Source organism: Rhinopithecus bieti, unplaced genomic scaffold (genome assembly GCF_001698545.2).
Source record: "Rhinopithecus bieti isolate Rb0 unplaced genomic scaffold, ASM169854v2 scaffold_23816, whole genome shotgun sequence".
Taxonomy (NCBI): domain Eukaryota; kingdom Metazoa; phylum Chordata; class Mammalia; order Primates; family Cercopithecidae; genus Rhinopithecus; species Rhinopithecus bieti.
Genome location: NW_016811019.1, coordinates 1,166,879 through 1,184,218, shown reverse-complemented (window position 1 = coordinate 1,184,218; position 17,340 = coordinate 1,166,879). Strand labels below are relative to the sequence as shown.

The window sequence follows — 17,340 nt, the reverse complement described above, 5'->3', positions numbered from 1 at the left end:
TGTTTTTGCCAGGCTGTAAGGAATAACCTACTTAATCTTCAGTTTTCTAATTGATTGAATTAAAATATTAAGCCAAATAATCTTTAAAGATCCTTTCACTGCTAAGTTTCTATGTTTCTGGAAGGTAGTGCTCAGTTTCTAAAAATTTGCTTTTCAGCCTGACATGGAATTTAGGATTGATTGATTGATTGATTGATTTTGAGATGGAGTCTCGCTCTTTTGCCCAGGCTGGAGTACAGTGGCGCAATCATGGCTCATTGCAACCTCCACCTCCCGGGTTCAAGCGATTCTCCTGCCTCAGGCTCCCAAGTAGCTGGGATTACAGGCACGTGCCACCATGCCTGGCTAAGTTTTTTTGTATTTTTAGTAGAGACGGGGTTTCTCCATGTTGGTCGGGCTGGTCTCGAACTCCTGACCTCAGGTGATCTGCCCGCCTTGGCCTCCCAAAGTGCCAGGATTACAGGCGTGAGCCACCGCCCCCAGCCTAATTTTTGTATTTTTATTAGAGATGGGTTTCACTATGTTGGCCAGGCTGGTCTCAAACTCCTGACCTCAGGTGATCTGCCTGCCTTGGCCTCTCAAAGTACTGGGATTACAGGCATGAGCCACCATGCCCAGCCCTATTTATTTGTTTTTCAAGACAGAGTCTCACTCTGTAGCCCAGGCTGGAATGCAGTGGCACAATCTCAGCTCACTGCAACCTCTGCCTCCTTGGTTCAAGCGATTCTCCTGCTTCAACCTCCCAAGTAACTGGGATTACAGGAATGCATCACCACACCGGGCTAATTTTTTTATTTTAGTAGAAACAAGGTTTTGCCATGTTGGCCAGGCTGGTGTCAAACTCCTGGCCTCAGGTAATCTGCCCACCTTGGTCTCCCAAAGTGCTGGTATTACAGGTGTGAGCCACCACACCTGGCCGAATTTTGGATTTAGAAGAATGTAATAACAGTAACAACAACCATATATAGCTGGAATTTGTATGCATGCACTGTGCTAGGCCCTTTATAGACAATTCCTTTATAGAAACTGTCTTATTTTATGTCCATAACATTTATAGAGAAGAAAACTGAAGCAAAAACAGATTAAGTTTCAATGTTTTAAAGGGTATTTCTTCTAACTTTTCATACAGTTACCAGTGTTTTCTAACAGATAACTCATGTAACTTGAAAACCTGCAATAACGGAGAATTTAGCGTTAAACAAGACAGTCCATTCAGTTGTGACCAGTAGTTGTAATAAGGTTCCTCTTCTGTTTATTTAAAAACTGCCTCACTGTGTAATTTACTCACAGGTCCTGAGGAGCCCTGATGCATCCCACAGGTGTCTAGTTAAACAGAACAGTCTTCCAGATTTTTTGAAAACAGATTCCTGGATTAAAATGGAAATTAATGTTACAGCTGTTCTGAGATAATAAAAACAACGTTTTATTATTTTTATTTTTTTAACGTAGTGCATTCTAAACAGATAATAAATTTATATATTGCCCTTGTTTTTTCCTACACTAAACTAAGCCCTGTATGTGCTTACCACTTACCAATTTGGGGGTGTCTTTTAAGTTTCTTTAGAAAGGCGAAATATCTCACATTTGAAAAACTATTTATAAATCATATTGAAATTTAAAAAATATATTTTAAAATGTAGAAGTATATAATTAGGCTGTTCTTAATCCTGCAGGATGTTCTGTATAAGTCTTCCCAGTTCTGTGTACTAAGACTATATTTAGATTAATTTGAGAAAGCCCTAAAAAATGGACTACTAAAACCTGTGCATCAAATCACCTGTCTTATTTTTGCTTGTATTTGTTTTATTGTTTTTTGTTTATATATTTGGTAGACCAGAAGCTTTGTATGCAGCTATAAATAAGAAACCTACCTCGGCAGCCTATTCAGTTGGAGAAGGTAAGCTTTTGGCAATTTGTAAATTAGATGGTAATCAATTTAGCTCTTGACTAACTACCTGACTTCACATAGTTGCTATTCTCCCCATTTCTGTGTCTGCAGTATTAAAGTGAGATTAGGAAAATCTGCCCCTATCTATTTCACGTGAATATTGAGAATATAGAAAAAACATGAATGAAAATACTTGGCACTTTAGAAAGGCAGTGCTATGAAAATTCAGCATAGATTGGTTTGATGAATAACATCATAAATAAAAAGTGTTACAATTATTGATTATAGATGTTTAGGAGGTAAGGACATTTCAATACATTTAGTTGCTTATAAATTTTAATTATAATTTACCATATGAATCATTAAGGAGTACCAAGGTATACTTTATCATAAATATTGCAAATAATTTTTTTCTATATCCTTTTGGGTTGTTTGATTAGTAAATTATTTTGACTTTGTTAATGTGAGGAAAAATGAAAGATTACCCTAATTTCAGATGATATTTTTATTTAATAGTTACATAAATTTATAAATGAAATGTATAAGTCCATTATAAAGTTAGTTGAATAGCTGAGGTACATTTTATGTTTTGCTAAAAATATCAGTTTGATGTTAAACTGAACAAAATTCAGTATCTATTATGTTGAAGATTCTATGGTAAAGCCTGGAAAGTACAAGGATGAATGACAGTTTCCAAAGTGCTCACAATAGAATGGAGCATACAATTGTGATAAATTCTTTAATGAGCGAAGAAAACCAATTTAGAGTAGGACATATGAATCCACAGAGATGGCAGTATTGCATCATCCTAAACAATAAGCATAGTGACAGAGGAGAATGCACTTCTAGACAGAGGGAATGGAGTGAGTCAAGGAACGGGGGAACCACATGTCACCAGTGAAGCTGAATCATAGGTGTACTGTGGAATGAGTGCTCTGAGGTGAGCATAGGAAAGTAGTGAGGAGCATGTTGGAAAGGACCCTACTTTTATCGCAGCGTACCTAAATCTTGTAATCACTTTGAATTTTGTTAAATTAATTGAATAATACTGGGAATGCCAATAGTAAATAATTGGTTGCAAATGGTGTTTCTGATCATCTCCAGTTTATGATATTAAGATCAAATTCCATGTTGGCAAATATAAATAAAACTAGAAAGAAAGAAAAAGGCTTAGAAACCAAGTCACCAACTGTTCCTTCTAAGTAGTAACAATCACAGAAACAAAATCAAAGGCAATATAAAATTTAGATATTTCCCTCGAGGTCATTTGTTTTTTTTTGTTTTGTTTTTTTGAGACGGAGTCTCGCCCTCTTCCCCAGGCAGGAGTGCAGTGGTACGATCTGGGCTCACTGCAAGCTCCGCCTCCTGGGTTCACGCCATTCTCCTGCCTCAGCCTCCCAGTGGCTGGGATTACAGGCACTTGCCACCACGCCTGGCTAATTTTTTGTATTTTTAATAGAGACGGGGTTTCACCGTGTTAGCCAGGATGGTCTCAATCTCCTGACCTGGTGATCCGCCCGCCTCGGCCTCCCAAAGTGCTGGAATTACAGGTGTGAGCCACCGCGCCCGGCCGAGGTCATTTGTTAACAAGTATTTATCGAACATCTACTCCGAGTCAAGTACTGTGCTAGAAGCTGGGTCATCATGATGGAACTTGGCTTCTAGTATTGCTGTCTTCTGGATATTGAGTATTTCCATAACTGTGTACTTAAAAGAATTAAAGAGAAAATAGTGTAGCAGATTAAAATGTTTCTTGTATAAAAATGTTAAAAAATATATTTTCCTATCTTGACTCCATTATCTAAATAACTGAGTGACTTAATCTCACTAAGCTTCGATATCTTTATAGAGATACTAATATCTGTTTGTAGTTTTGGGTAATTCTTTGTGATAAGAAATAATTGAGAATAAAGGAAACTCTAAAGTTTTATGTTAAGTTAAATAACTTTTTTCTAAGGTATTAAATAATTGCTTCATCCTTTACATCTTTTTATATTAGGTTTCCTGAAGGCACAAGGTCTTTCACAGCAAACTTATACAATGTCTTGGAAAATAACCTAATTTCTTTTTCACATCTGTAATCTTAAAACCAGAATCTGCTTTTTTTTAAACTTTATTCCCTACAGAATATATTGCACTTTATCCATATTCAAGTGTGGAACCCGGAGATTTGACTTTCACAGAAGGTGAAGAAATATTGGTGACCCAGAAAGATGGAGAGTGGTGGACAGGAAGTATTGGAGATAGAAGTGGAATTTTTCCATCAAACTATGTCAAACCAAAGGATCAAGAGGTATTTTGGTATTAAAATAAAATCAACCCATCTGGTTAATCAGGTTTATACTTAAATTATTTTGGTATTAAAAATAAAATCAACCTGTTCTTGTTAATCAAGATTTATACTTAAAACAGAGATCATGTTTATGGTTTTGATCAGTGGTAGGTACAAATTTTCTAAAATTTTCCCTGGAAATCTTTAATTTTATCATTGGCAAAAAATCCTGTCAGCTGTTTTCCTTGAAGGGACAGGCTTACTTCATTTTGTTTGCTAAATCCCAAGTCTAAATAGTTTTCTATTGGTTCTTTGAAGTAAAATGTTGTTCCATGAAAAACCTAGTTGAGTGCACAATTTAGTCACACAAATGCTTTCCTTAAGACAACCATCATACTTTAATATGCAGCACAGATATTTTAGGCACACTTCTGTTTACTCACACAGAATTTTTAAAAGGTATGGACTTGAAGATTAAGATTTAATAAAATTTTTGCTGCTTCATTAAAGACATTAAGTGAAACTGGCTTTGTTTTAGTTGGAGTGCATGGCAGTGAAGAACACTACTGTAACTTCAGTGTCATTCGGTGCCACTGCTATGATTCACACTAAAGCACCAATGATTTTACCCACCATTGTAAATGTCAACACAATGAAGAAGACAAATAATGTCTTAGTATTTTTATGAAAATAGTTTTTATCCCACGGACCCCTGAAAGAGGCTCAAGGACTGTTTCCAGGTTCTAAAAACCACATGCTGAGAGCCATTGGTGTAGTAGAATCAGACTACCTGGGTTGACTCTCAGCTGTACCACTTAGAGGCTCAGTGACCTTGGACAAGTTACTGTACCTTTCTGTGCCTCAGTTTCCTTCTCTGTAAAATGGAGATAATCATAATTACTTAATAGTGTTATTGTGAAAATTAAATAGCAGAATATATGGAACCTCTTAGAGCAGTGTCTGTTACACAGTACTCAGAAAATGTTAGCTTTTAACTACCATCCACTCTGCTTAATACTTGTACTGCAGCTATGTTCACTAACAGAACAAAATTCTTTTTAATCCCATCCCTTTTGTTGTTCGAATTCCTATGAAGAGGAAATGTGGTTGGGCCAGTTTATCCTTTAAAGTGAAACAGAAGTAATAGTTGCTACACAGGATAGAGGTTTTTTGTTCTTAGGTCAGATTCAGTCAGTTTGGGGGGAACATGGTAAAATAAATAAATAAAAATAAAAATATTGTCTCCTGTTCATCAAGATCCATAGATAAGTCAGGATCCCTTAGAGAAAGCAGGAGCAAAATAACATATACCTTGACATATGCAGGACACATATATTGTGCATAGTGGGCATTGGTGCTAATGATGAATGGGGTGCATTTGGCCTGGAGGGTCATGTTTAATATTTAAGTTTCAGAAAACAAGCTCTTCCTGTTGAGTCAGTGGTTGACGACATCAGCCACTTGTATATAATATATTACATTAGCAGACCAGATCTCCTCATAAGTGTTGGATTTTTCACTTATTTGTTAATACTGCATGAGGTTCATTGTCGTTTTCATCTTCATTTAAGGAAAAAGGAATGCTGGGAATTTGAAATCTCTAATTCCCATTAACCTTTGTACTTTTACTTCTGGATTGTTGGAAATAATAAAACAATATGGTATCTTTTCCTTATAGAGTTTTGGGAGTGCTAGCAAGTCTGGAGCATCAAATAAAAAACCTGGTATGTATAGTAACAGTCTTAAAAAAATTACTGAAGTGTTTGCTCTGTTGCAATCTTGAATTCATAGTTTCTTGTTTGTCTTCTTTTCAGAGATTGCTCAGGTAACTTCAGCATATGTTGCTTCTGGTTCTGAACAACTTAGCCTTGCACCAGGACAGTTAATATTAATTCTAAAGAAAAATACAAGTGGGTGGTGGCAAGGAGAGTTACAGGTAATATTCATTAAATAGCATCTATAAATTTTATTATAAAAGTATTGCATGCTCCATAAAAAAGATAAAATTAATAAAAATTTTTAGATCACCCATAATCATTCCACTTAGAGGTAATCAATATCAATATTTTACTGCATTATATTTCCTTTAGTCTTTTGTGTGTACATTTTTAGCGCAGTTGAGTTGATGTTATAAGTAACAATTTAAGGAATAATTTTCTCCAAAGACACAATTGTTTTCCAATAATGCATTCCTTTATAATTCAAAGATCACGTTCTTAAAGGAAAGCACAACATCATCTTTCCCTGGGCTAGTCCCAGGCTTGCAGTATAGCCTCTCGGAGAAAGACATGATCTAGGTGGTGCTGAGAAAATACTACTAATTGGGCTGTCCGCTAGTGGTCTTAGGTTTTTGAAACAGCAGTGCAAGGAAAAACAATATGGACATAGATGAACCTGGTTTTTTCCCTAAAATGTTAACAGTTATTGCATATGTTTTGATACAGGAAAAGGGTTCTTCTCTCACTTCTAAAATTTCCTTACTAGTTAAAACTAAAAAGCATTTGAGGGATTGAAAGATGACAAGAGATATAATAACTATTTTTATGAGTGATATATAATTGTAATATGGAGGATAAACATAGCTTCATTCTTGCAAATCAGGAGTCTTAGGATTCCTAAAGAAAATGGGGCTCAAATGTAATACCTTCTTGAATAACCCCTGAAATTCCACCTTCTGATTTACTTTGAAGATGCACTGAACTAAGTGAGAAACATGACTATTTACAAATTTTACTTATGACCTCCTGATTAATTATTAACAAAGCTCCAAGAAGTATTTGTAGTCGGCTGCACCATTTTAAGGGTTGACTTGAACTTATTAGGAGAACTCTAGAAATGTCTTTTTAGAATATAAATATTTTTGTGAAATACTCAGAGAACTCTGAGCCTGAAAGACCTCCACACAGACTTCTGCAGATGCTGTTTTCAGCAGCAGTTTGAGATGCGTGTTTTAGTGTGTCTTCCAGTTGTTTAATGTTAACTTGAAAGGCTAATGCTGAGTTTGAGGCCCCCAAGACCATGCTCATATCTGAAACCAGTTCCAAGCTTGGGGGTCTCCAAGACTACTGTCAGTTTCTGTAATTCACTAGAAGGACTTTACGGAACTCGCTACAGCTGTTACACTCATGTTATAGTTTATTGCCAAGTTACAGCCAAGTTGAGAGACACATGGGGCAGAGTGCAGTTTACAGCCAAGTTAAGAGACACATGGGGCAGAGTGCAGTAGAGTTCCAAAAACAGCTTCCAGTTGTCCGCTCCTGGTGGAGTCGTGAACAGTATTAACTCCTCCTGGCAATGATGTGTGACAGTACACACAGAGTATTGCCAATTAGCAAAGCCTTGGTGTCCAGAGTTTTGACTGGGGTTCCTCACATAGATATAGTTGATTGCCCATTTGGCTGAACTCAGTCTCCATCCCCTACCAAGGTAGAGCTGATACTGCATGACCCAAAGCACCCACCATACATCGCATTGTTAGATTTGGCATGGCCCAGCACCCACAGGTAAACTAAGACACTCTTACCAGTCAGGATAGTCTAAGGATTTAGAGATTACTTCCAAGGAGCTGAGGGCAAAGACCAGACCTCTCTTTAGGCAAGATTAAATTATTTACTTCACATTTATGGTTTTCTAATTTTAAGTTATGTCTCAATGATTGTTTTAATCTCATCTTTCAATTGTATATTTCTTTTGCTAATTTTATAGGCCAGAGGAAAAAAGCGACAGAAAGGATGGTTTCCTGCCAGTCATGTTAAACTTTTGGGTCCAAGTAGTGAAAGAGCCACACCTGCCTTTCATCCTGGTATGGAAGTGGGTTAATTTGTATTTCATTTTAGAGGAGTTTGTTCAAACTCAGCAACTTCTTAGATTAGCTCACTGTTTGCAAAACATTAAAAATGTGTTCTTTCTGCTTAAAAGTAACATGCCACTGAGAATTTTCTGTCTGAAAAGTTCAGTGTAGGAACAGCCACCTTATTCACTGATACTTGAACCACTTCAACTCCTTGAAATCTTTCAATGTGAAATTGTTACACCATCATACTTAAAGTGAAGTACTTCACTTGCATTGTTAACTGTAGTTGGGAAGTTCTTGTTTTTGTAAGACCAGGAATAGGGGAAGGAGGGTGAGAAAGACAGCAGTTCAAGGGAAATTTTAGCCTAATTTTAATATTTAATATTAAAATAATTTAAATCCTAGGGAGATTTCAAATGACCCTTGAAGAAATAATTAATTTGTTTAATGTGTTATTTTGTTATTCTTGTGATAGTATGTCAGGTGATTGCTATGTATGACTATGCAGCGAATAATGAAGATGAGCTCAGTTTCTCCAAGGGACAACTCATTAATGTTATGAACAAAGATGATCCTGATTGGTGGCAAGGAGAGATCAATGGGGTGACTGGTCTCTTTCCTTCAAACTACGTTAAGATGACAACAGACTCAGATCCAAGTCAACAGTGTGAGTAATACTAAATTATTTACCTCTCACCTAGTATGAAACTTTAATATACAGCACTGCATTTATTCCTTTTCTGGATTAGATCCTAAACTCAGCATTCACAGCAAATGTAGATTAGTGTTTAAAGTGAGAAGAAACAAAAGGAAACTTTTTACAAGGTCAGAAGTTATACAGCTTTATTTTAAATACTTGCTAGGTCCAGACCTTAGTATTAGACTTAATCTGAAAGAATATATAATTTTTCCTACGAGTCCTTTGGTATGACTGCCATCTATACTGCAGCTTCTTTTCACCATCTTCCTCTTTTTCAGTGTCCCATGTTCTTTTTTGGTTTAATAAAAAGTCGCTAGTGTCTGGGCACAGTGACTCACACCCATAATCCCAGCACTTTGGGAGGCCATGGTGTGCAAGATTCCTTAAGCCCAGGAGTTGGGAGACTAGCCTAGGCAACATGGCGAAACCCTATGTCGACAAAAAATACCAAAATTAGCTGGGTGTGGTGGCATGTGCTTGTAGTCTCAGCTACTTGGGAGGCTGAGGTGGGAGGATCTCTTGAACCCAGGAGGTCAAGGCTGCAGTAAGTCATGATCACACATACTGCACTCCTGCCTGGGCAGCAGAGAGAAACCCTGTCTCAGTGGGAAAAAAAAAAGTAGGTAGCATTTACCCTATTCACCTATTCAAAATTACTCTTTTAGCGTACAGAAGCTGTTAAATTTCCAACCGCGTCTCATTTATTTCTCGCTGTTTACATATCATCCATGTTGGAAGAAAATTAAAAATTTAATATTTATGACTGTTGCAGAATTCTTGTCAGGTGATTCTTTAGATAGCCACCTTTTTCCACAAGGGATGTATAAATCGAGGTCTATTTCATTATTTTCAGAACAGTGGTCCAGATCTCGAAGTGTGAAGTTTGGTATTATATAAAATCATCTCTCTGTATTTACCTAGCCATTCTTTTGATTGACAATAAATACAGCATTAGTAATCAATTAGGAAATAAATAGTACTTGGAAATAACTTTTACCTTTATGAAACGATTGTCACTTTTCCTACTCTTTGATTTTGAGTTTTATTTTAAAATACCTCATGACATATGTTTTATGAAATGTAAAATACTTAGCCTTTCATTTAAATTCAGTTGCTGAGAATATATAAATGGTAACCCAAACGAAACTGAGATACACTTGTGATTCAGTATAAGGATTATGAATTTATATCATATCTATAACGTTGTGCATTATTTTCACTTCAGAGCTTATAAAGATAGTTCTGACCCTGGGAGAAACCTTCTCTTTAGATGAAGCCACTAAGTTTCCCAACTTGGAGATGGGAGGAATCCAGTTTTTTGTGATTTGAATATTCCCAAAAATATTACAGAGTTTCAGAAGTGATGAAGAAAATTGTAACTTGGGTTGCCTAATAAATGATCATTTTTAAGCTCTGCTGATGGTTTGGCAGTTCACAGTGATTAATTAGAAACCAGTTTGTCTAATTAGCTGTGGCATCTTTCTTGGTGTTGAGAATGGAAAATACTTTTCAGACCTGCTGGGTCTGGAAGATCTTTGGCTAGTGATCCCTGAAGGCATGCCAGTGTGTCAGTACATTTGGCTTTTATAGCATCTATGAACTAAAGTTAGGTTTTTCAAATATGTTGTTGTTGTTTGAAACACTTTTTCCAATTAAGTCTCATCTAATAGGGAATATAAAGAACAGATAAAAGCCGTTTGAAAGGAAGGACAGGACTGTGGCCCCATGTCTTATACCTTTCCCCTGCCTATTTTATGAAGGTCCTTTCAGTTTCCCCTCTGCAGATAATTTGAAAATTACTCTGAAGAAATCTACTAGTTCAAGGCAGTAACAGTCTTCTTGGAAAGTAACTTTCCCAGAGAGTTGAGTGACAATTTTTTATTCCAAAAAGAAGCAGCATAGTTTCTGGTTGTCAGTAAATGTTTAATACACTAATGATGCAGAAAATAGATTGATATCATCTGTTAGTTATTAGTTATTCAAGGACACATTTGTCACGGAAATTACTTTTGCTCAGGGAATGCTTTGTTTACTATTGATTAGTATGGGTAGAACTGGTAGAGCCTTAGTCCACCTGTAGATGAGAGAGATATCCAGTCTAAATGGCGCTATCCAGTAGAATTTTATGCAATACAGAAAATAATCTGTATCTCCACTCTCCAATACAGTGGCCACTAGTCACTTGATTGTTTGGAGTGTGGCTAACATGACTGAGAAACTCAATTTTTAATTTAATTTAACTTTAATTTTAAGCTGAAAAGCCATTTGTGGCCTATGGCTACTGTGTTAGCGCACTTCTAGAAGACAACCAACTGTAATGCAAGCCCTCCCTGAAATAAAACACGGAAGTAGCAGGGCTGGGCACAGTGGCGCACACCTGTAATCCCAACACTTTGGGAGGCTGAGGCAGGAAGATCGTTTGATTGGCAATATAGGGAGACCTCATCTCTACAGAAAATTTTTTAAAAATTAGCTGAGTGTGGTGGCACATGCCTATAGTCCCAGCAGCCTGGGAGGCTGAGGTGGGAGGCTGCAGTAAGCCATGGTCATGTCACTGTACTCCAGCCTGGGTAACAGAATGAGATCCTATCTCAAAGCAAACAAACAAGGAAATATTGAAAGATTAAAATAAGAAAAAGAGTAATTGTCTTTCAGTCATTATTGACCTACACAATGATTTTATAGCTCCTATGTACTTCAGATTTTACTTTTTTATGGGGGTTTTGGATTTTATGTTAACATTCTTCCCACTGTTCATTTAAGAAATTCATCATTTGGTATTATTTGAGTGTCTACTCTGTACTGACTAGGAGTACTGGGAATACAAACAAGAAAAGACAATCCATTCTCTGAGTGAGGAACAACATTCAGATAAATATAACAATTGCTGAAATGAATATTTATACAAATATGTTTTGGAAAAAGACCCCCTAAATCTTTATGGAGAAAGATGGCGTGTTGTGAAAGATGTAACAGAAGATATTTGAGCTGGTACATGAAGGATAAGTAGTAATGGTTTGCTGGAATGGCAAATGTTGGGGATGCAAGGAGGAACTTATTATTTTCTTGGTCATTTTACATACTGACAGCTGGGAAAACAAAATGTTCAAGAGGTTATTTTAAAATAAGAGTAGTTTCAAATTTCTCTTTGTTATAAAGTTATTAGCAGTAACTTACCTATTACCTTGTTTCTGACTGGTGTATGTGGGTTTTTTTTAGTTTAATCAGATCTAAAAACTGAATACTTTATTGTTTTGCCTAAATGAATGGCTAAAGGCTTGTCATCCATCCTGGAATAAAAGGGCTCTCAATTCTGTAATTCTAAGGATAATTTCCAAAGAGATTCCTCTGAGATGGTTTATTGTTTCTATAAAACAACCGTTTAAATTATCTAGGAAAGTGAGGAGTACTGATTTTGTTTACTTGAAGTAATTTATCAGAAATTGAAGAGTCATAATTGCTTTTTCAAAGAAGATGAAGAGTAATGTTAATTGTGTTGGTAGCTATGAAGTTCACTCACATTATTTATATTAACCTATAATTTTAATAGGATATGGTTCAGAAAATGCTTAATGCTTAAAGTCAGGAATAGATATGAGATCCTTGTTGTACCTACCCGGATTTTTATAAATAAATCATCTGTTTGTAGTCCTTGTAATCGTCAATGAAAGCTAGTTAAATTACAGATTACCGTTTGTGTTTCTTTGGCCCTTATAAGTATTATTTTTCATTTTTTACATAATTAGAACTTTTTTTAAAATAGAGAATTTTAACAGTTCAAATTTGTTTAGTTGATGTTGCATGTTGTTACTAGTCAAATTTTATCTCACCCACCTAATTTGCATTATGTTCATTTTATTCCTCATTTTCTTTTTTTAGGACCCAATGTTGTCTTCCAGTTGTGAAAGCACCCCAGAGACCCACTATCCAAGTTTCACTCTAGCGTGGAGGCAGGGCAGGCAGCCCTGCTCAGATATCTCCTACACAATTCATTTACTTCGTTTGAATGTTAGAGCCACTTGTGATTATTTTTTTGTGTTTCTAACTTATAGTTTAAATTTATTTGTAAAAAGTTAAAGGATAGTGGGTCTTTGTGTGGCTTTCCCTGCTGTTCACTCTGGCATCTTTAGCATTTTTCTTCTTTTTTAATTTGATAATTGTAGGTCATTAGCATGCATATTGAGTTTGCCCTTATGTGGTGGGAGTTCAAACACACAAAGACCCACTATTTGCACAAACTGTTCTTACTGGTTTGTAATAGGCTGCCATGCTTTTTTAATGTTATTGCAACATGTGTATTCATTTACAGAATTCAGATAAAATTTGCTTATGTTCTGCTATTATGTTTAATCTAATCCTAATCACAGTGAGCTCTTAATTCGCTCAATATGTGGTTTGCCCTCAAGTGCACACTGTTTATTACTTTGTAATATGCCACTATGAGTACTGACATTTAGATTTGTTTAAAGGCCAAGAACTGGAAACAGCCATGCCCTGTTTTCTGTGTGTTCGGGATGGGTATAACAACATTTTGGGGAACTTTTAAATCTCAGAGAAGAGGAAAGTGGCCTGCTCTGGCAGGCATGTGCAGAATAGAGTGTTTCATTTGTTTCAGTCCCAAGAATGAGCCTTGTCCTATGGTAGTTCCCTTAGAATCTTTATGTGCTCTGGGCTAATGAAGATACTGCATTATGTGCTGCAGCATTTGTATTCTTTTCAATGACCTAAAAGGGATTATTTTGAGGAATGAAAGGCTCCCATCGTTGACTGTGAGATGTGAAAACCTTTCCTAGCTTAGAGCATTTATATCTACAGTCATTTTAAAGTCAGAGTTCATTGTTACCTGTTTTCATCAGGTGACTACATATCCCAGTATACAAAAGGGCACTGGTCGACATTCTTCTTCATGTATTTAGTAAAGATCATAAGAAATCCTTTAAGAGTTTAAATGTCCCGGAAACAGACATGCAGGCTCTAGTCCAGAATGAGCGTGAAGGAAAGCCATGTGACACCTGGCGTTCCTCTGTGTTCATGGAGCTTCTTTGAGGCTCGAAGATTGATTTTACCACTCAGACTTCTCTGGCTAATACCTGTTCTTCAACCACATTGGCTACTTTGACATAGAAATTTACTTCTTTTCCTTGAATGGAAAACACTTTAAAAAATAATAACAAACATTATTATAAACTAATATGTGTGAGAGTACTTAGTTGGAACAAAAGTTTTAGTAGACAGTATTNTTTGCCCTTATGTGGTGGGAGTTCAAACACACAAAGACCCACTATTTGCACAAACTGTTCTTACTGGTTTGTAATAGGCTGCCATGCTTTTTTAATGTTATTGCAACATGTGTATTCATTTACAGAATTCAGATAAAATTTGCTTATGTTCTGCTATTATGTTTAATCTAATCCTAATCACAGTGAGCTCTTAATTCGCTCAATATGTGGTTTGCCCTCAAGTGCACACTGTTTATTACTTTGTAATATGCCACTATGAGTACTGACATTTAGATTTGTTTAAAGGCCAAGAACTGGAAACAGCCATGCCCTGTTTTCTGTGTGTTCGGGATGGGTATAACAACATTTTGGGGGAACTTTTTAAATCTCAGAGAAGAGGAAAGTGGCCTGCTCTGGCAGGCATGTGCAGAATAGAGTGTTTCATTTGTTTCAGTCCCAAGAATGAGCCTTGTCCTATGGTAGTTCCCTTAGAATCTTTATGTGCTCTGGGCTAATGAAGATACTGCATTATGTGCTGCAGCATTTGTATTCTTTTTCAATGACCTAAAAAGGGATTATTTTTGAGGAATGAAAGGCTCCCATCGTTGACTGTGAGATGTGAAAAACCTTTCCTAGCTTAGAGCATTTATATCTACAGTCATTTTAAAGTCAGAGTTCATTGTTACCTGTTTTCATCAGGTGACTACATATCCCAGTATACAAAAGGGCACTGGTCGACATTCTTCTTCATGTATTTAGTAAAGATCATAAGAAATCCTTTAAGAGTTTAAATGTCCCGGAAACAGACATGCAGGCTCTAGTCCAGAATGAGCGTGAAGGAAAGCCATGTGACACCTGGCGTTCCTCTGTGTTCATGGAGCTTCTTTGAGGCTCGAAGATTGATTTTACCACTCAGACTTCTCTGGCTAATACCTGTTCTTCAACCACATTGGCTACTTTGACATAGAAATTTACTTCTTTTCCTTGAATGGAAAACACTTTAAAAAATAATAACAAACATTATTATAAACTAATATGTGTGAGAGTACTTAGTTGGAACAAAAGTTTTAGTAGACAGTATTATACTATATTTGAAAACCAAGGAGAAGTTTTTACAACTTAAAATGTTTACAAACTGCAGTGCAATCTACTGTTTGTGAATGTCAGAGTATCAGGAAAAATGTATATACAATCACAGAACCATATTTCCTCACAAAGTTCTTTACAAAGAGTGAACTATGTTTTTATACCTCTCAGTTTCAGTTAGAGGCATATTTTGTGCCATATTTATGTTAATGTGTCTGTACATGATGAATGAATTATTTCAGTCATACATTGCCTAAATCATAACTTTATGATGCTTGGGAAAGAATCAACAGCTAAAACTTCATGAAGTTCTAATGTCTGTGTTCCAAAATACATCACATTATTAGGCTGTAGGGAGATACGTATGTGTGCTCCCTAGGGTGGCAATTTCTAGTTACTAGACCACTTCTATTTTTAGCATTTGGCATCACATGATACTTTTATAAATATGACATTAATAGGAAAGCAATAATATCATTTTACAGATGGAATAGCAGATTTGCCTGCATTCACTGAAAGAGTGCAAAGATTTGGTCCTTGTGAATTCAGCTGACTCTTTCAAATTGTATTAATTACCTGTTCTTGCCTTTTATTTTCTGAACTTGCTGCTTTTGCATTCTTTGGAGTTCAAAGACAGTTACTTCAAATCCATTTTTAAACCCTCGGGGTAGAAATCATACCACTGTTAATTAGCCACATCATTTTGGTCTAACATTTTTTCTTTATAATTCTGAAACTGAGTTTATCTAATAGATTGATGAATTATTTCAAAGATATTTTTATAGTGCAAATGACTTCACTTTTACACTGATAAATATAAATTACTAGGAATGACCTTCAGATAGCATTTGGCATCTGTAACCAATCTGAAAATAATGTGTTCATCAGGCACCTGTGGATTAAATCATATACTGGCATATTTAAGCTGAATGTCAGTCCGGAAAATAAATTTACTCTATTAACTGAAATACCACTCTTTGTGTAGGTATTTTGTCATATATTTAAGAAAAAGCTAAAAAAAAAGGAAATCGTATGACATTTTGTCATATATTTAAGAAAAAGCTAAAAAGAATGGAAATCGTATGACATAATAACTAAGTCTTTCTTAAAAGTGCATGCAGTCTTTTGCAATACCTCATTCAGCCAAGTATTTGTTCTCTTCCTCATTCGGTATAAGGCAGCTTTCAATTTTCTTAGAAGGCAACATTAGAAGGTTAGAGTTCATCAGAAACATAGAATTTTAAAATGTGAATTCAACTGAATGAATTTCTATAGGAGGTAAAGAATCAAAATACCAGATTGCAATATATAATAATCACTTTTAAATTATTTGATTAAACCTTTTAGGTTTTCCAGAAATAAAAAGAATCAGTTCTAAAACCAAAGCTGATTTTTAGAAAATTTGAAAATGTAAATCAGCCCTATCCATAATATAGTTTATCTAAAACTTTATCTTAGAGTAATTTTAAAATAATATAACTATTAAAAATGTAACTGATACATAAATGTTTTGAAATAAAACATTTTAAAATATAAATACTGTAGTTTAAAAGAAAGAAACTGGGGGAAGGAAAAGTAGAGAAAGAAATGCCAATTCCAGTCCAAAGCTTTATTTGCCAAGTTTTCTTAGAGTGACTTTTACCAATTTATGAATTCTTGTAAACAGAATCTATAACGGAAATACTGAAAGACTTGCCTAAAGTGGCATTATTGAATGCTGCTGTGATGCTACTGTAATGTAATAAATTATTAAATTGTTGCAAAGTGCTGTTTTTGCCTTAAAATTTTATTTTGTGTGTCTTGAAAACTATAAAAGGTATTGAGATTGTGCAAATGCTGGGCACGCTTGGCATGAGATAATCTGTTTTATTTTACAAAATTGTAATATAACTATGCAAGTGTGTTTATTAAAAGAACACAAACTATATTAGTTGTATTGTGTATTTCTTTTGAAACATTCTTTAAAACTTTTCATTGTTTTATTTAGTCATGATTAAATGTTTTGGAATGTCTCTTTTCCTTAATGTAGTCTCATGAGTACAGGCCAGCAAATTGTTTTAGGGGGCAAAAGAAATGTTTAAGTGGTCAAGATGAAAAGAATTTGTTCGGAGATAATCATATGTATCTCAAAAGTGAAATAAAGTTTGATTTTAATATGTTGTTGCTCACAAAAGTAAGGAAAACATAAATCTAGGCTAATAATAGACTTGTGTTTTCATAATTTTTACTGCAACTTTTTTCTAAAAAGATTGATGGAACTTACAAATGAATACTCATTGCAAATGTAGAGTAAGACCTTTAGTACAAAATAAGAGTTTATGTAAAAGAAGCAGCAGTGAATGCTTGGAGTCATCAAAGTTAAGCAGTGTTAAAGTTAATTGT

At 35.4% G+C, this 17,340-nt stretch overlaps 1 protein-coding gene across 1 annotated transcript in view; it reads left to right on the top strand.

Annotated features, from left to right (window-relative positions):
• ITSN2 (intersectin 2) overlaps window positions 1–17,340 on the top strand; it is a 152,851-nt gene that overhangs the window by 99,394 nt on the left and 36,117 nt on the right. The window contains 6 exon segments of the mRNA XM_017893367.1: window positions 1,833–1,897; window positions 4,015–4,181; window positions 5,839–5,884; window positions 5,975–6,096; window positions 7,866–7,962; window positions 8,429–8,620. Coding sequence (XP_017748856.1) covers window positions 1,833–1,897; window positions 4,015–4,181; window positions 5,839–5,884; window positions 5,975–6,096; window positions 7,866–7,962; window positions 8,429–8,620 — 689 coding nt within the window.